Source organism: Oncorhynchus tshawytscha, linkage group LG05, assembly GCF_018296145.1.
Source record: "Oncorhynchus tshawytscha isolate Ot180627B linkage group LG05, Otsh_v2.0, whole genome shotgun sequence".
Lineage (NCBI taxonomy): Eukaryota > Metazoa > Chordata > Actinopteri > Salmoniformes > Salmonidae > Oncorhynchus > Oncorhynchus tshawytscha.
The window spans coordinates 44,928,638-44,953,912 of NC_056433.1; the positions used below are offsets into that span (position 1 = coordinate 44,928,638).

A 25,275-nucleotide genomic window follows, 5' to 3' on the forward strand; every position below is an offset into this window, starting at 1 on the left:
AGTTTACATACACTCAATTAGTATTTGGTAGCATTGCCTTTAAATTGTTTAACTTGGGTCAAATGTTTCCGGTAGCCTTCTATAAGCTTCCCACAATAAATTGGGTGAATTTTGGACCATTCCTCCTGACAGAGCTGGTGTAACTGAGTTTTTGATAGGATTGAGGCCAGGGCTTTGTGATGGCCACTCCAATACCTTGATTTTGTTGTCCTTAAGCCATTTTGCCACAACTTTGGAATTATGCTTGGGGTCATTGTCCATTTGGAACACCCATTTGCGGCCAAGCTTTAACTTCCTGACTGATGTCTTGAGATGTTGCATCAATATATCCACATAATTTTCCTGCCTCGTGATGCCATCTATTTTGTGAAGTGCACCAGTCCCTCCTGCAGCAAAGCACCCCCACAACATGTTGCTGCCACCCCCGTGCTTCACGGTTGGGATGGTGTCTTCAGCTTGCAAGCCTCCCCCTTTTTCCTCCAAACATAACGATGGTCATTATGGACAAACAGTTCTATTTTTGTTTCATCAGACCAAGAGGACATTTCTCCAAAAAGTATGATCTTTGTCCCCATGTACAGTTGCAAACCACAGTCTTGCTTTTTTATGGCGGTTTTGGAGCAGTGGCTTCTTCCTTGCTGAGCGGCCTTTCAGGTTATGTCGATATAGGACTCGTTTTACTGTGGATATAGATACTTTTGTACCTGTTTCCTCCAGCATCTTCACAAGATCCTTTGTTGTTCTGGGATTGATTTGCACTTTTCACACCATTGTACAGATGAACGTGCTACTTCCAGGCGTTTGGAAATTGCTCCCAAGGATGAACCAGACTTGTGGAGGCCTTGGCTGACTTCTTTTGATTTCCCTATGTTGTCGAGCAAAGAGGCACTGAGTTTGAAGGTAGGCCTTGAAATACATCCATCAATTAGCCTATCAGAAGCATCTAAAGCCATGACATGATCTTCAGAATTTTTCCAAGCTGTTTGAAAGCACAGTTAACTCAGTGTATGTAAACTTCTGACCCACTGGAATTATGATAGATTTACTAACCGACTTGCCAAAACTATAGTTTGTTAACCAGAAATGTGTGGAGTGGTTGAAAAACTAGCTTTAATAACTCCAATCCACGTGTATGGTGACTTCTGACTTCAGTTGTATACGTTCAACTTTTTTACCAGTATTGAAAAAAGATTAATGGCATTTTGTGCATTCCATCCATGCAATTTCCAGATGATTATTGTTGGTTTATGAGATGTTCTTTTTGGTTATTTGTGCAAGATAGTGTTCAAACCTCAGAAAGCTTGCTGAAGAGGGACTTGCAAAATTGTCTAGTTATAATATTATGGGATCCCAATCAGAATAACTTATTCGATCAAAGTAGAGTTCCCCAAGGATCAGGCCCCAGCTAGTCTGTCCTTGGTCATGAGTTCTTGAAGATACATGATAGAGACATGATGGGTTCCTGTGCTAAGATGTTTGGGAACAGCTGCATCAGGATATTTGCTCTGGCATGCTCAGCATAACTGTACAGTACATCTCCCATGTGGTTCTCAGGCCTCTGGACCAGTCTAGATGACCGAGTTGTTTTTGTTCCTGCGGCCAAGGTTGCGGCTGCCTCTGTTGTTCCTCCTCCAGCAGACGCAGAAGACAATGATACTGGTGATGATGGCGGTGCAGACCACCGCGATGATAATGATCTGTGTGTTCCTGGACACACCCTCTCCGTTCCCCTGCCCACTGCTGGTGTCCTCCCCCTGCTCCTGGGTGGGCGTGGCCTCTGCAGCAGGGGAGGGGGTGCTCCTCTTGGGAGCGGGGGTGTGGGGCTTCCTCCTCTTCTCTGTCGGGGTGATATCAGGGACGGCGGTCGGAGTGGACAACATCAACTCCTCGTCAGTCAGTTCGGCTATGCTGTCACCGCTTAAGACAGAGGGCGTGAGGCACACCACAGTACTGAGGTTAGCCTTGGTGGGGTTCCGTATCAGCCAGTCCCGCAGTGGCACGATGTCCTGGTCACACTTCCAGGGATTTTCAGCGAGCAGCACCTCATTGGCCACCGTGAGGGTGCTGAGGAGCTCTGAGGGCAGGTTGAGGAGGGAGTTGTTGTGGAGGTCCAGCTGGCCAAGGTGGGAGTGGCCCTGGAGAAGCCTGGCAGGAAGGGAGTGGATGTAATTGTGCTCCAGGGAGATGTTTACCAGCTTATGCAGCCCCTGGAAGGTGCTTTCCTGCAGGCTGGTGAGGAGGTTGGTGTGTAGGGACACTTCCCCCAGCTCTGCCAGCCCACTGAAGGCCCCGGGAGACACAGAGCTGATCTGGTTCCGGCTCAGTACCAGCAGACGCAGCTGAGTCAGGTTGCTGAAGGTGTGTTCCTCCAGGTGGGTTAGCCGGTTGTCATACAGCCACAGCTCCCTCACGGCCATGGGGCCGAACACTCCTGGGGACAGACTCTGGAGCTCGTTCTCATACAGGGAGATCTGTGCCAGGTTAGGGAGGTTGAGGAGAATCCCCTCTGGGAGGGAAGTTAGCCGGTTGCTGGAGAGATAAAGCTTCTTTAGCCTCTGCAGCTGGGAGAACAGGTTAGCGGGGAGATGAGTGATGGCATTATCCTGCAGAGAGAGCTCCTCCAGGCTTACCAGGTCATCAAACGCTCCAGCAGGGATCGCCCTAAGAGCGTTCCGGTTCAGACGCAGGGATTTGAGCTTGCTCAGGCCCCTGAAGGTGTCCCTATAGAGTTGGTTGATGCCGTTCCTGGCCAGGGTGAGATGCTCCAGCTGAGTGACAGAGCGAAAGGCTTTCTCTGGTACAGACGTGATGAGGTTCTTGCTGAAGTCCAGGGTCCTCAGAGCAGCGAGGGAGTAGAGCCAGGCGGGGCGAAGCACCAGGAACTTGTTGCCGCTCAGAGTCAGAGATTCCAGCTTCACCAGATTTAGAAACAGGGCCTCAGGCAGGTCATTCAGCTCAGTGCCTGTGAAGCCCAGGGCACCCAAGTTATGGGTGAGGTCAAAGGTGCCAGGGAATACTTCTCTGATCCCAGTGTCTTTGACCACAAAGATGCCAAGGGCCTCGGCAAAATCAGCCAAGTCATCAGGTTTGAGAGCGGTGATGTTTGTGTTGGAGATGTAGAAGGTGGTAGTGGAACCAGGCACTGAGGAGGGAAACTCTGTGATTGACCTGCCATGGCAAAGGATTTTGTTGTCTTTGCACTGGCATCCATCTGGGCACGCTCCAAGAACTCCACTGATGGCAAGGAGGAGGAGAAAGATGAGGAGGTTGATTGGCAGGTCCATTGATGCTCCTAGAAAAGATCAAAAGAGTGGTTACCCACTGGGCACAAACTGGTTGAGTCAACATGGTTTCCACATCATTTCAATGAAATGGCATTAAACCAACCTGGAATAGACGTTGAATTCACGTCTGTGCCCAGTGGGTTGCTTTATTTGATGCCATGCACACCCAAACAACATGTCAGGTTTATAAAGCAATATGTGTGACACTGTATAAAAAAAATCCACATTAAAATAAGACCTAATAAATCAAATTCAAGTGAGGTTAAAAATATATTAGACAAATACGGCTGCATCATCGATTCTTTAAATTGTGTCTTGTTAAATTGGGATCATGTGGACATAACACGCATGGGAGGGTGCGAGCTAAATAGACCATGAAATGGGCTACATTTAGCATCTCCCGTTAAGTACTGGAATCAGTCCATCTGTTGACTTAATAGTACTTAATCGTTAAGTTAATGGCTTAATGGGACTGTTAACTTAATAGTAGCAAAAATGAACAACTTTCTGTTCAAATGAGGGTAAACCGAAAATACTGCCAGATTGTGGTGTTTTTGTTTTCATGTGATTTTTTTTATTTGATTGGATCCACAATGGCTAGGCTATTATTTCTAGGAAATTCCCAGAGTCTAAAGTTAGAAAGGTTCATTTCTCACCCGACATTCTTACCAAATTATTCCTACACTCAGTACCATCTGAACAGACATACTAGTTCACCAGTCTAACACCAGCTTAAAGGTCTGGCATAGAAGGCTAGGGCCTACATTTTTTACAACAAACACTCCTATCCCGAGCTACTCACAGTAAATACTTCAAGTAAGCTGAAGGAAAGTGAAATAACCAAGTATTGTGAGGAAAAACCTGTGCACTTATGACATGTTACTCTCTTACAAAAAAAAAGTGTATCTAGAACCAAAAAGGGCTTCTTCGGCTGTCTCCATTTTAATTTTTATTTAATTTAATTTGTTATTTACCAGGTAAGTTGACTGAGAACACATTCTCATTTACAGCAATGACCTGGGGAATAGTTACAGGGGAGAGGAGGGGGGGGGATGTATGAGCCAATTGTAAACTGGGGATTATTAGGTGACCGTGATGGTTTAAGGGCCAGATTTGGGGAGAACCCATTCAAGAACCCCTTTTGGTTCCAGGTAGAAACATTTTGGGTTCCACATAGAAGCCTTTCCACAGAGGGTTCTACATGGAACCTATAATAGTTTTCCCTAGAACCAAAAACAGTTATCCTATGGGGACAGCTGCAGAACCCTGTTGGAACCCTTTTTTCTACAGTGCCTTCAGACAGTATTCACACCCGTTGACTTCTTTCTCCACATTTTGTTGTGTTACAGCATGAATTTAAAATGGATTAAGTTGAGATTTTTGTGTCACTGGCCTACACACAATACCCCATAATGTCAAAGTGGAATTATGGTTGTAGAAATGTTTACAAATTAATTAAGAATAAAAAACTGAAATGTCTTGAGTAAATAAGTATTCAACTCCTTTGTTATGGCAAGACTAAATAAGTTCACGAGTAAAAAATGTGTTTAACAAATCACATAATAAGTTGCATGGACTCACTTTGTGTGCAATATTTTTGAATGACTACATCATCTTTGTAACCTTCATATACAATTACAGTATACAGTGCCTTCAGAAAGTATTCAGACCCCTTAACTTTTTTCCACATTTTGTTACATTACAGCCTTATTCTAAATTATTATTGTTTTTTTATTCTCAGCGATGACAAAGCGAAAACAGATTTTTATAATTTTGGGCAGATTTCTAAAAAATACCAAACAGAAATACCTTATTTACATAAGACCCTTTGCTATGAGACTCCAAAATGGAGCTCAGGTGCATCCTATTTCTATTGATCATCCTTCACATGTTTCTACAACTTGATTGGAGTCCACCTGTGGTAAATTCAATTGATTGGACATGATGAGAACAACTGTGGGACCTGTCTACATAATAATCAACAACCAACTTGACAGAGCTTGAATTGTTTTTGAAGAATAATGTGCAAATATTGTACATTCTAGGTGTGCACAGCTCTTAGAGACTTACCCAAAAAGACTGCTGTAATCACTGTGAGTCATATATTGACTCAGTGGCGTGAATATTTATGTAAAATTCGATACACTATATATACAAAAGTATGTGGACACCCCTTCAAATTTGTGGATTAGGCTATTTCAGCCACACTCCTTGCTGACAGGTGTATAAAATAAAGCACACAGCCATGCGATCTCCATAGACAAATATTGGCTGTAGAATGGCCTTACTGAAGAGCTCAGTGACTTTCAATGAGGCATCGTCATAGGATGCCAGCTTTGCAACAAGTAAGTTAGTCAAATTTCTGCCCTGCTATAGCTGCTCCGGTCAACGGTAAGTGCTGTTATTGTGAAATGGAAATGTCTAGGAGCAACAACAGCTCAGCCACGAATTTGCTCAAAGAACAGCAACCTCTTGAGTGCTGAAGCGCGTAGCACGTAAAAAGTGTCTGTCCTCAGTTGCGACACTCCAATTCCAAACTGCCTCTGGAAGCAGCGTCAGCACAAGAACTGTTCGTTGGGAGCTTCATGAAATAGGTTTCCATGGCCGAACAGCCGCACACAAGCCTAAGATCACCATGCACAAAGCCAAATGTTAGCTGGAGTGGTGTAAAGCTCACTGCCATTGGACTATGAAGCAGTGGAAACGCATTCTCTGGGGTGATGAATCACACTTCACCATCTGGCAGTCCGACGGATGAATCTGGGTTTGGCAGATGCCAGGAGAACGCTACCTGCCCAAATGCATAGTGGCAACTGTGAAGTTTGATGGATGAGGAATAATGGTCTGTGGCTGTTTTTCATAGTTCGGACTAGGCCACTTAGTTCCAGTGAAGGGAAATCTTAACGCTACAGCATACAATGACATTCTAGACGATTCTGTGCTTCCAACTTTGTGGCAACAGTTATGGGAACAACCTTTCCTGTTTCAGCATGACAATGTCCCTGTGCACAAACTGAGGTCCATACAGAAATGTTTTGTCGAGATCGATGTGGAAGAACTTGACTGGTCTGCACAGATCCCTGGCATCAACCCCATCGGACACCTTTGGGATGAATTGTAACGCCGACTGCGAGCCAGACCTAATCGCACAACATCAGTCCGACCTCACTAATGCTCTTGTGGCTGAATGGAAGCAAGTCCCCGCAGCAATGTTTCAACGTCTAGTGGAAAGCCTTCCCAGAAGAGTGGAGACTGTTATAGCAGCAAAGCACCAACTCCATATTAATGTTATAGCACCAACTCCATATTAATGCTCATGATTCTGGAATGAGATGTTCGACGAGCAGCTGTCCACATACTTTTGGTCATGTAGCGTATTTCCTTTTCAATAAATTAGCTAAAACGTATAAAAACAAAATGTTCACTTTGTCATTATGGGGTATTGTTGTGTAGATGGGTGAGAATTATTTTATTTTAATACATTTTGATTTAAGACTGTAACAACAAAATGTGGAATAGGTCAAGAGGCGTGAATCCTTTCTGAAGTGTAGTAATCGAATCAAAGTTTCAAAGTACCAGTACAAGAAGTGCAAAATTCAGCATAAAATACTGTATAATAGTTTTAAGTGTGGCTTAATTCACCACCACAAGTGTTCTAGGCAAAGGATAGCCACAGCATTAGCATACAGGGCGACTGCAGCATTCTGGGGCTGTAGACTGTTTGGACTGTTTGTAATGGCAGAGGAAGCAGCATTTACAAAGCGCTGCGAATATTATTGTCGGTTTGGTTCTCTCTCCATATAGACCCTGGTCCATTATTAAAGCCGAATGGCAGCGGAATGTTATTTTAAAGTGCAGATGGAGTGTTTGAAAGACCAGCGTGTTTGTCCTTCCATTGAACACAGCCACAGAGGAATTGGGTTTTATTATTACATCAAAGAAGTAGGAACATAAAACCGTTCCTGGAGTTTCCCAGATGTTACCCATTTCAATAGATTTTGTGTTCAGTCAGTATGTAGCCTACTTGCTTTGAGTTTCTCTCTATAAAGTAGAAACAACATAGCCTAGTTCCAGTTTCTTATCAAAATATTGGTATCATACCATTTGGATTAGGTTTGAATAATTTTTGCGTTATGTTGCATGTTGCTCATCATAACCATAGCAACCTGTGGGTGTGTGTGCAACACACTGCTTCCCCTGGTAGTCCAAATAGGTCAGTATTGACTATAGCAGCAGTATATAGTGCTTTTGGAAAGTATTCAGACCCCTTGACATTTTCCACATTTTGTTGTGTTACAGGCTTATTCAAAAATATTTTTTCCCCCTCATCCACCTACACACAGTACTCCATAATGACAAAGGGAAAACAGGTTTTTAGAAATTTCTGCAAATATACGGTACCAGTCAAAAGTTCGGACACCTACTCATTCAAGGGTTTTTCTTTATTTTTAAAATTGTCTATATTGTAGAATAATAGTGAAGACATGACAACTATGAAATAACATATATGGAATCATGTACTAACCAAAAAAGGGTTAAACCAATCATAAAATATTTTAGATTCTTCATAGTAGCCACCCTTTGTCTTGATGACAACTTTTCACACTCTTGGCATTCTCTCAACCAGCTTCACCTGGAATGATTTTCCAACAGTCTTGCAGGAGTTCCCAAATATGCACTTGTTGGCTGCTTTTCCTTCACTCTGTGGTCCAACTCATCCCAAACAATTTCAATTGGGTTGAGGTTGGGTGATTGCGGAGGCCAGGTCATCTGATGCAGCACTCCATCACTCTCCTTCTACGTCAAATAACCCTTACATAGCCTGGAGGTGTGTTGGGTCATTGTTCCGTTGAAAAACAAATGATAGTTCCACTAATTTCAAATCAGATGGGATGGCGTATGGCTGTAGAATGCTGTGGTAGCCATGCTGGCTAAGTGTGCCTTGAATTGTAAATGAATCACTGACAGTGTCACCAGCAAAGCACCCCCACACCATAACACCTCCTCCTCCATGCTTCATGGTGGGAACTACACATGCGGAGATCATCCTTTCACCTTCTCTGTCTCACAAAGATGCGGTGGTTGGAACCAAAAACCTCTCATTTGGACTCATCAGACCAAAGGACAGATTTCCACTGGTCTAATATCTATTGCTCGTGTTTCTTGCCCCAAGCAAGTCTCTTCTTCTTATCGGTGTCCTTCAGTAGTGGTTTCTTTGCAGCAATTCAACCATGAAGGCCTGATTCATGCAGTCTCCTCTGAACAGTTGATGAACTCTGTGAAGCGTCCCCGCAGGAGGCCTTTTGCCTTTTGGTAGGCCGTCATTGTAAATAAGAATTTGTTCTTAACTAACTTGCCTAGTTAAATAAAGGTTAAATAAATAACAAATTTGGGCTGCAATCTGAGGTAAATGTAACTCTACTGAACGTATCCTCTGCAGCAGAGGTAACTCTGGATCTTCCTTTCCTGTGGCGGTCCTCATGAGACAGTTTCATCATAGCGCTTGATGGTTTTTTGACTGCACATGAACAAACTTTCAAAGTTGCAGATTATGGACTGTTGTTTCTCTTTGCTTATTTAAGATGTTCTTGCTATAATATGGAATTGGTATTTTACCAAATAGGGCTATCTTCTGTATACCACCCCAGCCTTGTCACAACACAACTGATTGGCTAAAACGCGTTGAGAAGGAAAGAAATTCCACAAATTACCTTTTAACAAGGCACCCCTTTTTATTGAAATGCATTCCAGTTGACTACCTCATGAAGCTGGTTGAGGGAATGCCAAGAGTGTGCAAAGCTGTCAAGGCAAAGGGTGGCTGCTTTGAAGAATCTCAAAAATAAAATATATTTTGATGTCTTCACTATTATTCTACAATGTAGAAAATAGTAAAAGTATAGAAAAACCCTTGAATGAGTAGGTGTGTCCAAACCTTTGACAGGTTTTATATATATATATATATATATATAGGTAGCATACACTTACGTTGGAGTTATTAACTCGTTTTTAAACCACTCCACAAATTTCTTGTTAAACTTCATTTTGGCAAGTCGGTTAGGACATCTACATTGTGAATGACGCAAGAAATTTTTTCAACAATTGTTTACAGCCAGATTATTTAACTTATAATTAACTTTAGCACAATTTCAGTGGGTCAGAAGTTTACATACACTAAGTTGACTGTGCCTTTAAACAGCTTGTAAAATTCCAGAAACTGATGTCATGGCTTTAGAAGCTTCTGATAGGCTAATTGACATCATTGGAGTCAATTGGAGGTGTACCTGTGGATGTATTTCAAGGCCTACCTTCAAACTCAGTGTCTCTTTGCTTGATATCATGGGGAATCAAAAGAAATCAGCCAAGACCTCAGAAAAAAATTGTAGACCTCCACAAGTCTGGTTCATCCTTGGGAGCAATTTCCAAACGCCTGGAGGTACCACGTTAATCTGTACAAACAATAGTACGCCAGTATAAACACCATAGGACCACGCAGCCGTCATATTGCTCAGGAAGGAGACGCGTTCTGTCTCCTAGCGATGAACGTACTTTGGTACAAAAAGTGCAAATCAATCCCAGAACAACAGCAAAGGACCTTGTGAAGATGCTGGAGGAAACAGGTACAATAATATCTATATCCACAGTAAAACGAGTCCTATATCGACATAACCTGAAAGGCCGCTCAGCATGGAAGAAGCCACGGCTCCAAAACCCCCATTAAAAAAAGCCTGACTATGGTTTGCAACTGCACAAAGATCATACTTTTTGGAGAAATGTCCTCTGGTCTGATGATACAAAAATAGAACTGTTTGTCCATGACGACCATTGTTATGTTTGGAGGAAAAACGGGGATGCTTGCAAGTCGAAGAACACCATCCCAGCTGTGAAGCACGGGGGTGGCAGCATCATGTTGTGGGGGTGCTTTGCTGCAGGAGGGACTGGTGAACTTCACAAAATAGATGGCATCATGAGGCAGGAAAATTACGTGGATATATTGAAGCAACATCTCAAGACATCAGTCAGGAAGTTAAAGTTTGGTCGCAATTGGGTCTTCCAAATGGACAATGACCCCAAGCATACTTCCAAAGTTGTGGCAAAATGGCTTAAGTACAACAAAGTCAAGGTATTGGAGTGGCCATCACAAAGCCCTGACCTCAATCCTATAGAAAATGTGTGGACAGAACTGAAAAAGCATGTGCAAGCAAGGAGACCTACAAATCTGACTCCTTTACACCAGCTCTATCAGGAGGAATGGGCCAAAATTCACCCAGCTTGTGGAAGGCTACCCGAAACCTAAAGGCAACACTAACAAATACTAATTGAGTGTATGTAAACGTCTGACCCACTGGGAATGTGATGAAAGAAATAAAAGCTGAAATAAATAATTATCTCTACTATTATTCTGACATTTCACATTCATAAAATAAAGTGGTGATCCTAACTGACCTAAGACAGGGAATTTTTACTCAGATTAAATGTCAGGAATTGGAAAAAATTTGTTTAAATGTATTCGGCTCAGGTGTATGTAAATTTCCCGATTTCAACTGTGTGTTTGTGTGTGTATATATACACTGCTCAAAAAATAGAGGGAACACTTAAACAACACAATGTAACTCTAAGTCAATCACACTTCTGTGAAATCAAGCTGTCCACTTAGAAAGCAACTCTGATTGACAATAAATTTCACATGCTGTTGTGCAAATGGAATAGACAACAGGTGGAAATTATAGGCAATTAGCAAGACACCCCCAATAAAGGAGTGGTTCTGCAGGTGATAACCACAGACCACTTCTCAGTTCCTATGCTTCCTGGCTGATGTTTTGGTCACTTTTGAATGCTGGCGGTGCTTTCACTCTAGTGGTAGCATGAGACGGATTCTACAACCCACACAAGTGGCTCAGGTAGTGAGGCTCATCCAGGATGGCACATCAATGTGAGCTGTGGCAAGAAGGTTTGCTGTGTCTTTCAGCGTAGTGTCCAGAGCATGGAGTCGCTACCGGGAGACAGGCCAGTACATCAGGAGATGTGGAGGAGGCCATAGGAGGGCAACAACCCAGCAGCAGGACCGCTACCTCCGCCTTTGTGCAAGGAGGAGCAGGAGGAGCACTGCCAGAGCCCTGCATAATGATCTCCAGCAGGCCACAAATGTGCATGTGTCTGCTCAAACAGTGAGAAACAGACTCCATGAGGGTGGTATGAGGGCCCGACGTCCACAGGTGGGGGTTGTGCTTACAGTCCAACACCGTGCAGGACGTTTGGCATTTGCCAGAGAACACCCAGATTGGCAAATTCGCCACTGGCACCCTGTGCTCGTCACAGATGAAAGCAGGTTCACACTGAGCATATGTGACAGACGTGACAGTCTGGAGACGCCGTGGAGAACGTTCTGCTGCCTGCAACATCCTCCAGCATGACCGGTTTGGCGGTGGGTCAGTCATGGTGTGGGGTGGCATTTCTTTGGGGGGCCGCACAGCTCTCCATGTGCTCGCCAGAGGTAGCCTGACTGCCATTAGGTACCGAGATGAGATCCTCAGACCCCTTGTGAGACCATATGCTGGTGCGGTTGGCCCTGGGTTCCTCCTAATGCAAGACAATGCTAGACCTCATGTGGCTGGAGTGTGTCAGCAGTTCCTGCAAGAGGAAGGCATTGATGCTATGGACTGGCCCGCCTGTTCCCCAGACCTGAATCCAATTGAGCACATCTTGGACATCATGTCTCGCTCCATCCACCAACGCCACGTTGCACCACAGACTGTCCAGGAGTTGGCGGATGCTTTAGTCCAGGTCTGGGAGGAGATCCCTCAGGAGACCATCCGCCACCTCATCAGGAGCATGCCCAGGCATTGTAGGGAGGTCATTCAGGCACGTGGAGGCCACACACACTACTGAGCCTCATTTTGACTTGTTTTAAGGACATTACATCAAAGTTGGATCAGCCTGTGGTGTGGTTTTCCTCTTTAATTTTGAGTGACTCCAAATCCGGACCTCCATGGGTTGATCAATTTAATTTCCATTGATAATTTTTGTGTGATTTTGTTGTCAGCACATTCAACTATGTAAAGAAAAAAGTATTTAAGAAGAATATTTCATTCATTCAGATCTAGGATGTGTTATTTTAGTGTTCCCTTTATTTTTTTGAGCAGTGTATATATATATATATATATATATATATATATATATATATTTTTTTTTTTTTTACACAAGTTTTCAGACCCTCTGCTATAAGACCTGAAATTGAGCTCAAGTCCATCCTGTTTCCATCAATCATACTGTTTCCAGATGTTTCTACAACTTCATTGGAGTCCACCTGAAGTAAATTAAATTGATTAGACATGAGTTGGAAAGGCACACACCTGTCTATATAAAGGTCCCACAGTTGACGGTGCATGTCAGAGCAGAAACCAAGCCATGAGGTCGAAGGAATTGTCCGTAGAGCTCCAAGACAGGATTATGTCAAGGCACAGATCTGGGGAAGGGTACCAAAATGTTTCTGCAGCATTGAAGGTCCAAGAACACAGTGGCCTCCTCCATTCTTAACCGGAAGAAGTTTGGAACCACCAAGACTCTTCCTAGAGCTGGCCGCCTGGCCAAACTGAGCAATCGGGTAGAAGAGTCTTGGTCAGGGAGGTGACCAAGAACCTGATGGTCACTCTGAAAGAGCTCCTTAGTTCCTCTGTGGAGATGGGGTAACCTTCCAGAAGGACAACCATCTCTGCAGCACGCCACCATTTAGGCCTTTATGGTAGATTGGCTAGACAGAAGCCACTCATTAGTAAAAGGCACATTACATCCTGCTTGAAGTTTGCCAAAAGGCACCTAAAGACACTCAGACCATGAGAAACAAGATTCTCTTGTCTGATGAATCCAAGATTGAACTCTTTGGCCTGAATGCCCACCGTCACATCTGGAGGAAACCTGGCACCATCCCTACGGTGAAGCATGGTGGTGGCAGCATCATGTTGTGGGTATGTTTTTCAGTGGGAGACTAGTCAGGATCTAGGGAAAGATGATCGGAGAAAAGTACAGATATCCTTGATGAAAAACCGCTCCAGATAGCTCAGGACCTCAGACTGGGGCGAAGGTTCACCTTCCAACAAGATAACAACCGTAAGCACACAGCCAACACAACGCAGGAGTGGGACAAGTCTCTGAATGTCCTTGAGTGGCCCGGACTTGAACCCGATCGAATATCCTGTGGAGAGACCTGAAAATAGCTGTGCAGTGACCCTCCCCATCCAACTTGACAGAGCTTGAGAGGATCTGCAGAGATTTGGAGAAACTCCCCAAATACAGGTGTGCCGAGCTTGTAGCGTCATACCTAAGAAGACTCGAGGCTGTAATCATTGCTAAAGGTGCTTCAACAATGTACTGAGTAAAGGGTCTCAATTCTTATGAATATGTAATATTTACGTTTTTGTTGTTTTTTGCAAATTTGTATAAAAAAAACTTTTTGTCATTATGGGGGGATTGTGTGTAGATTGATGAGGCGGGAAAATGTATTTTATCCATGTTAGGCTAACATAACAAAATGTGGAAAAGGTCATGGGGTCTGAATACTTTCCTAATGCACTGTAATTAAAGAATAGTTACTTACTCAGATGTTTCCTCTTAGGAAATTGTAGTTGAATCTTATCCTATTGCTGTTCCCCTCGAAGTGTTGGGAGTGAAGACATAGCCGATATGACTGAACAGCACCATTGGCAAACATGCCTCTTCTGACTCCTCAGCAAAATACAAATGCATAAGATCCCTATTTGAATGGCCGCTTACATTTAAACTATCTCCTCTCTGAAATAATCAGTCCCAGTCTCACCAAACCACAGTCTGGACTGGGCTGGAACATTTTACATTGTAAAACATTTCCAGTTCACCATTAATTGCTGTGATTTTTTTTCTCTCCCCATTTCCTGGACTTAAGCATCAGCACTTTGCCAGTCACAAAATATATATCCAGCAAATTAGAGGGTGAGTTTATGGGGAGAGTTGCATAGACTAACAATATCACAAAGTTAATATAAAATGACATGAGACGATTTTTTTGCAACGAATACTGAAAAAACTTGGTTAAGGGTTGGAAGAGGAGCGTTTGAGCTCTCTTCAAAGCACATTTCTGTTTGTTCCCCCCGTAATATGCGCACAGAAAGACTAAATAATATGGTTAAATCATAGTTTCAGAAAACCATGCTCCTACAGTCGTCTACTTTATAATCGTTATAGTTTTTGTCTTGCTTGGACAATTAAAACTTCACAATAAAGTAGACGACCTCACTTAATAATAATTTGTTTTCATAATAATTACAGTTTTGACCATCTCTTTCTCATACGAGCAAAAAAAGCAATTTCAACAGAATACATGAGATTAGGAATCTCCAGGTCAACCAGTGCACTGCTAACTATTGTAAAACGAGATGCTGTCGGCTATATGGTAGAGTGGAGCTTACCTTGTACAGCGCTTGGCAGTTGAGTGAACGGAGAAATGAGTTGGTGGGGAGTGTCTGCTATCTTGTATCCTCTCTTGTCACTGTGCTCCCTCTTCAGAAATGTCAGATGTGAATTAATTAGAGATTCCAGTTTCTTCCAGAACCACACATCCTCACGTTGTTCAGCTCTTTGTCATCACGTTCATCATCCTCAATCAATCTTTTCCCCCTTTGCCCTTGAAACTTTCAGGTCATGTACTGAAGCTGGCTTGCACCGCCTGTGCTCTGTCTGTTTCTCTTCCTCACATACACACACATTTTTTTGGGAAGTATGGTGGGGCGTTTGTGTGAGGGGGAAGCCCCACCCTCTCTGTAAAAGGACTGGATTTGTGTGAGGGTGTGCTTGGGAACTACTTGCATGAATGTACGTGTTTGAATATATATATACTGTAGGTGTGTATGGGACTTTGTGGTTGTGCGTGAGTAAGTTGGCGTGTGTTTTAGGCGTTGACATGCTGACAGTGGGCTTTCAGTTGGGGTGGAGGGGCTGCCCAATGCGCTGATGACCAAAAGCCTGATTGTGGGGGTGGAAGGGGAGGGGCTGCGGTTCTCATGCATGGCTCAGAGGCATACAGCACTTGGGATCAACCCTTTCAGATAATAACTAACATATGATGGAGAGCCAGGGGTATTCACTTCTTCTATTCCAAGATTCCAAAGAAATGTCAGTCTTCTGCAGAAAAACAATTTTAGCCCAGTAGAGGTAAAGTGGCAATCATCTGCTCTCAATTAGACCTAAAGAAAGGTTGTACGTTAACTTACTATTCTGATTAACATTCCTCTCTGTTGCTGTAAAAGGGAAATCCATCTGTTTTACGACTCCTACGCAGACCAAGGGCACGGATACCCCCACTACACCCTAAACAAGATAGCATGGGTGGAGTTAATGTATATCTCAGCCCAGCAGCAGCGAGAACATGTACTTAATGTGACCAGCGTGGTCAAAATACAGATGTAGCTGATTACCATTAAGGAACATGCAAAATAAAGGGCGGGTCCTTGTCTTTTGTACAGGGTGTTTTTGCAGGGAAGTTGTATTAGTCAAGAAGAACAATAGGCCAACTTATGTAGGTAATGGGTTGTGCAAGGTTTACACAGACAGACGTTTGTGTAGGCCCTGATACAGTATCATTAGTGCTAGCCTAATTTTGGTCTGATTTTTGGCTACTGCTAAAATGCTGTGCACAGACCATTTTGGGGGGGATTCCCTTTTGTGAATTGAAATGTTTGGATTGGCCCGTTTACAATGACTTCCATTCACTGAAAGTATTCTGACGAATCAAACTGGGAACCCTAATCTATGATGGCTGTTTTTAAGGCACAGTTCTCGTGACTTGTGACTATGGGTAAAGACTACAGGTTAAAAAAAAACAGTGTTGCTATTTCCTGTCCTGTGTTTGATGTGAACTATTTGAGTGTGTGTCAGTGATGTGAATAGTGTGATCTCTGCCCACTGTTATGTGAGTTCAATGTACTGGAAAGGCTTAATCACCGGTCACCATAGTGATGAACTTGTCTGCTATTCAGCATTTCATTCTCTTTTGTTCATTGTTTGTTTTATATTCAATCACTTGGAATTTGTCATTCATTTTCCAAAGTATTTTGTGTTTGTACTTTCAGGTTTTATAACCCTTTTAGGGACTTAATTTTAACAGTGTAAGTACAAGTAGAATTGAAGTGTTTTATAACCCTTTTAGGGACTTAATTTTAACAGTGTAAGTACAAGTAGAATTGAAGTGTTTTGTAACACTAAAACTAGTGGCAACTAAGCTGCCACCAATGTTAAGGAGACGAAACCTTAACTTTGCTGGAGTTTTGAAACACATGGGTGTAAGGGTCTATGGGACAGATTTAAGGTGTTCTGAAACATGACATGGTGTGTTGTAACATCACTTAATCATGTTGTGCTACACATTGCAAGAGACTGGGCGCACTAACCTGGAAAAGGTTGTACACTTGGTGTTTTGAGTCCTGTTTAGTGCAGAATTACATCCCTTCTTCTGTAATTTCGAAATACTGTAAATGGAAATACCTCCTCTTATTGTACGTCCCCTGCTCTTATATGATAAACTCGTCATTGGACATTTCAAAAAGGTCAACTGTATGGTATTATGCTCAAAGAAATGATACGAGAGTATCGTTTTGTGATAATACAAATTAATACGTTTGTACAGGGTAATTCACGAGTACAACATTTACTTTTTCAAGAGATGATTTTGAAGTTTCAAATACTTTATCTTTTCTTTGCAAATCATCAAATGACAACAAAACATTAACAGGTCTTTTACATTTTTTTTATATTGATTAAGACAGTTCAAAGATCTGTACGGTATTAATCATATTCTTCTAAATCAAGGGAAAAATGGCATTATATTTCAGATTCATGGACAAAAATACAGGCAACGACTACTAATACAAAACTTCAGCCCAGGGCTCAATGCGATACACCAGTCATCCATTATGCTAATGTATTTGAATTCAGTCTTTAAATTCAGAAGATGGTACATGGAAGGTTGTTCAGATGTATTGAATCACAGTACAGTTGAGTTTAACGATATGATTGACAGTTGACAGGTCAGATGGCATTAGTCTGTGATCCTTGTCTTGATTCCTTTGGTTAGGTATGGCCAGCCTGTTGGTAACGTAGTACGTATGTTTCTCTACAGGCAAATAATAATAACAAGCAATAATGATGGTGCATGAATGCATAATGAAGTTATTAACTGTTATAATATTCATAAATTGCTATACGAATATACAATTATTAAACATTAATAGCAGAATGCAAAATGCATATACATTGATGAAGCTATGTAAATATAGCAACAACAGAACAATATGAATGTCAAAAGTGGGATGCAGTAACATGTGGCGAGGCAGGCCAACGCTAGAGCAGGCTAAATTGGCAGTGGCTATTTAGTGTAACATATAGCATGTGGTGCAGGCATCAAACAATATATAAAGCTAGTAGGCAAGCCAAACAAAAGAAATACCTGGCAAGACAAAAAACAGGCCTTTATTTGCATAAAAACATCTGCACGACGTGTCAGTTAACTACCATGTAGCATTAAGAAAACGAAACCAACTAATCAAAACGTCTGTTTGACTTTAACTGTAAGCGTACAGTAACCGTTAGCAGCCGAAATGCTACTCAAAACAAACGCCCTTGTTTAGCCAACAGATCCGACCCGCTTGCTGACAGCTGTATAAGAGTCAGACAGACTTCCTGTGTAGATTAAGACAATGCGGAGCCGGCGTGATATTGCTCGGAAAACGTACCTCAATCCAGGTATGAGAAGTGCCTTGTGCTCCTAATTGTCCCATTATCCCAACTGTTACGCGTAGAAGATTTAACGAATGCTAGTTTTTCCAGAAAACAGTCCTTTTCATCCTAATATTAGGCAGCAGAAGCAACAGCAGCCATTTTGGAATGGCCGTGTCAACAAATCAGTTCCTTTGTTGTTCAATGCGACATGCCATTCCACAATGGCTGCTGTGGCTACTGCTAGCTAGCATGAGGATAAAAACAACAGTTTCTTTTCGGTGTAACAGTTGGGATAAGAGGACAATTCGGAATGCAACACATTTCTTATCCCTGAATTGAGGTGCGTTTTCCGAGCCATATCTCGCGCCAGCTCTGGGGTGTCTTAATCTACACAGGAAGCCTGTCTGACCCTAGTGCAGCTATAAGTAGTGATGGGAAACCGAGGCTTTCTTAAGGCTTCGGCACTTTCACCAAATTGTGCCGATAATAAAGCTCTGCGTAATTCACAGTTCATGTTCCCAATGCACATTAGTGACCTCTGCTGGTCAGCAATAAATAGCAGTGTGTGATTATCAGAGATATTTTTTTCACCCATTGTTTTCATTATAGCATCGTGGCACAGCTGTATGTCATTGGATTTAGTTGCCTAATCAGTTGGAATACTAGGTTCACATCTTACATCATGCTTGACTATTTTGAAAAACTGAATCTATGGCATTATTTAGGATGCGTAAGACAGAAGCTTATACTATACTATATAAAACAAATTTGAGCAACAGTGCAGAATAGTTTTCTAAATAGTGTGCCTTCAAAGGGATTCGACCCGAACCCTCACGTCCATGACTGTTACATAGTTCCCTCGTCTATCTGCTAAGCTACCGGCTAGGTGAAACTTTTTGTACAAAATCCTAACTGTATTTGTATGTGCGGTGTCCAGTAGAGGTCAGTGTTTGAAATCAGCTTGGAATCGGAAAAGGCACCGGAACAACGGCGTGATCAGTGAGATCTTACGTTTTGCAACATACCGTTTGAAAAAGCATGTGATCAAACAAAGCTTCAGAGGTCATTGATGACGTACTGCTGATAAAGTCATACACGCATCGGCAGACATCTTCGAGGTTAGCTGCTTTGCGATTTCGACGCATACCTTGGAGCGCCGGTATCAAACGTAACATCACTAGCTGTAAGCAAGTGGATCAGATCTGCTGGCTAGTTCTTGTTGAGTGAATTCCTTTTCTATTTGTTTCTTCAGTGTAAATAACGTTTTGTACTCACATTGTCATTGACGCATACTTTCTTGGATTATTTTGGAGTGTTTCACCTCAGCGTTTGTTGTGCTCTTTCCTGTATGAGTTTGTGAAGGATCTGAATAAAGGGGAGGTGCCCGCATGCTTGCCTGTTTTTAATACTTGACCATAGAGTTTGCTTAGAGGGCACACCAGATACGAATGCCCTCTCTCCACCTCCATGCCCCAGACTGGAGCAATTCTAAACAGTAAAGAAGCACAATGTCTGAAGTTCAAATTTTGCCTTGAATTTAAACATTCTGATATGGGGGCCCAAGTTCTTCACACGGTACGTGGCTGTGTGGTTGAGTGGGTAAAAGTAACTAATCTTTCTAAACAAAGCACAGAAAAAATAAAGATAAGTTGATTTAACATGGACTTTAACATTTTTTTGAGTTAAGTCCATATTTTATTGAGTCCATGTTAAGTCTATCGCAAGTCTGAATCAGGCCCGATGTGCTCAGTACAAGAAGGGTGGTTCAGCACAACAGTTTAGTCCTGAAGACTGACTGAGTGGACTAAGATAATGTTTTGACAACATAAAGAGTTGTCATTTTGATTTGTAACATCATTCTAATCTCAATGGGTCTGGCAACAGTAGCCTATAATTAGTGCCCTTGTCTACCCTAGGAAAAGTATTCAATTGCCATAATTATCTTAATTTTTTAAACTCAAATAAAATCATCCCCAATCAATATTTATGCTATAAACCATTTTCATTTCAAAACCATTTGATTGTATGAGAGACAGTCTGCCAAAACATGCTTTTTGTGTTCAGATGCTGCTTTTTACATGCACTGAAACACCAGAAATGGTTTTCACAAGACTATCTTAACACCAACCTTCAAACAGAAGAACCACTTTCTGAATCTCCATTCTGTTTTCAAATACATTCACCGTACTATAACACTGGCATTGGGTTTACATTCAAACACCCTCCAAACACCAGATCTCAGCTTAGGTGAACTGCTTTTCATGGTTCCACTACACAATGACGATGCTTTGAGTCTTTCTATCTTAACAGTGTAGTTCTCAAATAGCCTACATGAGAATGATCTGCCAACACAAGAGTAATGGGATAAAACAAATGTTTTATAGGCAACTTTGTACATGGTGATAAATGAACACCAATGCCTTAAACAGTTTTTCATGTGGGTGCTTGTTTTTGTTTTGGAAGGAACATTGCAATGAACATTTCCCAACGAAAAATGTCTTACTACACTATGATATTGACAAATGGTGTACTTGAGCTTCCCATTCTTTAGGACTGAGATAGGAGCCTCATCGGATCTGTCCGTCGTGTCCCGTGAGTCAAAAGAAAAGCATCGGCTCACCTACAATACATGAAGCTCATGTCCCCTTGTCTGCTTTTTTTCAATGTGTTTAATACATTTAAATGACTACAATTGGTCTTGTGATTTGTGGGGGTCATCCAAAAGTCCCCTAATTTTCATAATTCACACCTGTCGGCCTACCAAGATGTCTCTGACCAGTTAAATAGTAAGATATCAGTACCTCACTTACGTGTGTGTGCATGCGTGCGTGTGTAAAATATACAGGCATATTAGGATCACTCATAGCTGCTAGTGGGAAAGACAGGAAGAAGATAATCTTATGACATCAGGACATTTCTATTCATGCGGTTCGGCTTACTTTCCCCAGCTGCAGAAACAGTATGACCTCTATCTAACTAATAAGCCATGACAACGTTATTTTCCACTGGTTAGATGTTGCCAATCGTTGTATTGCTGAAAGAATGCGTACTGTCACCATATGGCCATTAATTGACTGGAAAACTCTTAGGAGTAAGACAAGGTTGCTTAGCTTGTACTCCAGAGGTGAATTTTACCCACAGCTTAGTGAACATATGGTTCACCCAATAGAATTGAGAAATTGTTCGCTCGGTCCGCGTAGTCATCAATACCGTCATCCGTTATTTTCATAATAATAATAAAAAAAGAGCTAGCCTAACTCCATAACGGTCTGGCTCTTTGGACCAATGTTGTGAGAGGATCATTCTTTGTTCCTGTTGTTTAAAGCTCCTACCACTGGGAGGAGACGAGATATGCCTAATGAATAAATTGTCAGTTACACTCTTCTCTGCTAACGAACTTCAAATAATGCAGACAGCTTTGGCTTGTGCTTTACATTGACAGGTTTCCCAAGGTCTTGTTCCGCTATTCTTTTAAAAACTGTTTCACCACAATGATACTCTCGACACATACTGTACTTCATCTTCGCATTTGGTGAAGCTACAGTTTATCTTCGACAGCTCGTCGAAGGCACCCATCTTTCTGCTTCCTCTCTGATATGATGGCGTGTTTCCTGTTTGTGAGTATTGCTCCTAGGTCTTCCGTGGCCTGGTGGAGACGGTACATCCCGTACATGGCAGCCAGAATCAGGGCCACGCCTGTGGCCACTAGAAGGATGTGGAGAGCCATGAGGAAACCAACGTAAGCCCCATTGGGTTGCAGCGTCCACAGGTAAACCCAGCCCTTTAGGCGGTTGTTGTGCACAAACTCGAGCCCGTTCTCAAACACCAGCCTGTCGTGGAAGGGCGGGGATAGGACATGGACGGGGAGCGATTCGGTGCCCATAGGCTTGAATATATAGTCGTCGTCAAGAATGTCGAGAACGTCGGCGGTCGGTGTGGCAGCTGTTGTGCGCCTAGTCCCAGGTGTGGTGAACCGGACACTCTCAGTAGGATTTTCTGTTTGTTGGGTTGATGGAGCCTCGGGTGCAGTAGTTGTGGCTGTGAAGTCTACCACCTCTTGCTCCTCAAGAGCTGTAGTGGAAACGGCATGGCTGAGTTCAATCGAAGAGCGGGTGGAGCGGCTGCTCGAGGGTGTGGTAACGTCACACTTAAACTCTTCGTTGAGTAGGGAACCAAGTGGGCGGAGAAGTAGAGGGTACGGATTACGACATATCACATCCGTCCGATCACTAACCACGCCTTCATTAAGCTTTATCCAACTTGCAATGTCTCTGATGCCACACCTGCAGTCCCATGGGTTGCCACTCAGAGTAACAACCCTTAAACCCCCTGCAGTAGAGAAGACCTCCCCCGGAAGGGTCCGCAGCTGGTTGTTCTTCAGCTCGATGCTGGCCAAACTGGGGTTGCCCTTAAATATGTCCTCAGAAAGGGAGCGAAGCTTGTTATCATTCAGGAGCAGAGTGTCCATATTGGCCAGCTTGGAGAAGATATCTGGATGTAGATCCTGGATGTCATTGGACTTGAGAGAAAGCTTCTGGAGGTTGGGCAGGCAGCAAAAAAGGTCAGGGGGCAGCTCCCTCAGCTTGTTGTTGAGGTGCAGGGAGAGCCTCTCCATCCCACTCATGTTGGCAAACAGGTTCCAGGGCACGGTGCTGAGGTTGGTGTCATACAGGTAGAATTCCTTCATCCTGGGCATTTGGCCCATCAACTTATCAGGCAGTGACAACAGAGGGTTTTTGTAGATAGTGAGCTTGGTGAGTTTGGGAAGGTGGTAGAAGCTTTCATTCGGGACGCCCTGGAGCAGGTTGGAGGACATGGTGAGTGTCATGAGGTTGCCTAGGGCCCAGAACACCTCGGGGGAGATGTATGCGATCTGGTTGTTGTGCAGTTTGAGCTCCAGGAGGTTGGCCAGCTCGTCGAAGGCACCCACCTCCAGCCGCTCTAGCTTGTTGTTGTAGAGCATGAGGAACTGCAACTGCGTCAATGAGTGGAACAAGGTGGGGGGCAGCTGCTGCAGGGAGTTTCTCCCCAGGTTGAGATAGCGCAGGCTACTCAGTCCGTGGAAAACATTGGGGGCGAGGTGAGCGATGGCGTTGTTACTGACGTCCAGTTCATTCAGATTGGCCAGACCCTCGAACAACACGGGAGCGATGGACTCCAGACGATTGTAATCCAGATGCAGCTGCTTCAGGCTGACCAAGGGGCTGAACACCTGGGAAGGGAGGCTGGAGAGGGCGTTGGATGACAGCTTGATGGAGAGGAGCTGCGGGGCCACATGGAAGGCCTCAGGGTGGATGGTGTCCAGGGGGCTGTGGCTGATGCCTAAACGCAGCATAAGGGGCAACATGGCCAGACTCTGTTCGTTCAGAACCTTCATGTTGGTGCCATTCAGCTGAAGTAGGTACATGTTGGTGGGCATGCCTTTGGGCACGTCCCTGATGTTGCCCACACATTTGACGGCCCCCTCTAGGTTGCACATGCAGCTGCTAGGGCAGACCATGCTGTCGGTGTGCAAAGGCTGGACCAGGAGAAAGAGTAATACGCTCCACATGGTGCCTATTGAAGGGAGAAATGTGTTAAGATCAAAAATCTGCTGATCATCAATATTAGGCTAGTACTGTATATGACAAGTTGCTAGATTAAAAGGTGAAGCTCAGTATTTTCCAACTTCTTGTTAGATGGTTCCTCACCTTGAAAGTAGTCAATGGGCAAGAATAGTCAAGCAAAGTTTTTTTTTTTTTAAAGACCATATTACCTTTAAGTAACATCAAACCAAATATTGAGCAGTTTTGAGTTGATTTGGCCATTTAAAAAAAAAAAAAGAAATTTGCTTGGTTGCCCTGTTAGTGGTACATTGGTCAGCTGTATAAAAAAAAATACAGGAAATATGTTCTGTGAAAAAAAATCTAAAAATTACTTCAGTTTGACCAGTTGTGAGGAAATAGAAAGCTGTGAAAAACGACCCAACATTTTTCTGATAAGATTTCAGTTTGGCTTGGATGCATATTTTATGTGGTTGAAATACTATCGGTTTTTATGATGCTGATAAAGATACCATCAGTAGAGGTGCTATCTGACTGCGCATTCACATTCTCTCAAGATGCTGAAAGAAAGAAATCATTTTTTTCCTCCACTCCTATTCCCCAGTCAAAATTTAGCCTACATTTGGTGTATAATTTTACTGCAAGAAGTGCTTAATTCTTCAGGAGTTAACATTATGGTTATGTGAGAGGTGTTGTGGAAAATATTGAGTCAAATATTTGCACAGATATTGGAAACTGTAGATTCAGTTAGACTTTATTACAAAGTAACAGAGCCGAGCAATTCCATGGAACAGCTGAGTTCTCTTATCACAGAGCCCTGGCTTTATAGTATTCCGTCTTTGCATAACGTATAGAATCCCCTCCCTCTATATGAAAATAACTTCCCTTGGCCTTTCTCCACCATTATCTTTTCGTCTCAGTTCTTGCTTGTTAGCGCCCGCATCTAACGCTGTCTAGGTTATAATGGTGGAGGGGCCCTGGTCATATATGTTCCATTCCTTATATAGCCATTCTGTCTCAGCACTTCAAAGTGGACAGTCTAAGATACTGCTAATAATGGAAATGTAATCATAGTCATGAGTTTTGCTTAACCAAACAAACAAATAATCAATATACAGTACTAGAGTTTCTGTACTTTATAATAAACAGAAAAGGAATGTAGTAGTTGACTGATGCAAGGAATTCTGCCTACCTTTCAAACGAGACGCACCACAGCAGACTTGCTCTTGTTGTGTTGCTCTTGGTCCTTACATGCCTGGTAATTGAGAGACTTGATAGGATGCGTCTCCATTTCCGTATAATTTATCTTAGCAGGATGCGCAGACCATACGCAAGCCCGCGTTCCGGTCAACAGGCCGCTGAACACGGGGAGATAAGACCCACATTACAATATATCCGTTATAGACTGGATGGTTGCCAATGCTGCTGTTCCCCGTGACATTCTTATGTAGTAGGTTTAAAAGGTTTTCTCTGTTCTATTTTGGTGTGCTTGCGTGCATTTGTGTATGGTTGCGAGCTTAGCTGTTTGTCTGCGGTTTTTGTTTTGAGTAGGCCACGAGTGACGAATAATTCACCCTATCCTGTTGTAGTCAGAACTACAATTCTACCGCTTCAGGTAAGTCAGTGGCGCTTCATAGCCACACGTTTCTCTCCAATGTTCCATTGTGGTTTTCTGACAGGGTAGCTGATTGCACAGGCTTACTGGT

At 43.0% G+C, this 25,275-nt stretch overlaps 1 protein-coding gene across 1 annotated transcript; it reads right to left on the reverse strand.

Annotated features, from left to right (window-relative positions):
• Positions 1 to 719: 719 nt before the first annotated feature.
• On the reverse strand, positions 720 to 25,275 carry LOC112251532. The gene is made up of 5 exons (XM_024422516.2): positions 24,762 to 25,275; positions 21,566 to 23,582; positions 21,162 to 21,167; positions 14,723 to 14,889; positions 720 to 3,292 (listed from the first exon to the last, which is right to left on the reverse strand). Exons 2-5 carry the CDS (start codon positions 23,575 to 23,577, stop codon positions 1,569 to 1,571), a joined length of 3,909 nt encoding a protein of 1,302 aa, XP_024278284.1. The 5' UTR covers positions 23,578 to 23,582; positions 24,762 to 25,275; the 3' UTR covers positions 720 to 1,568.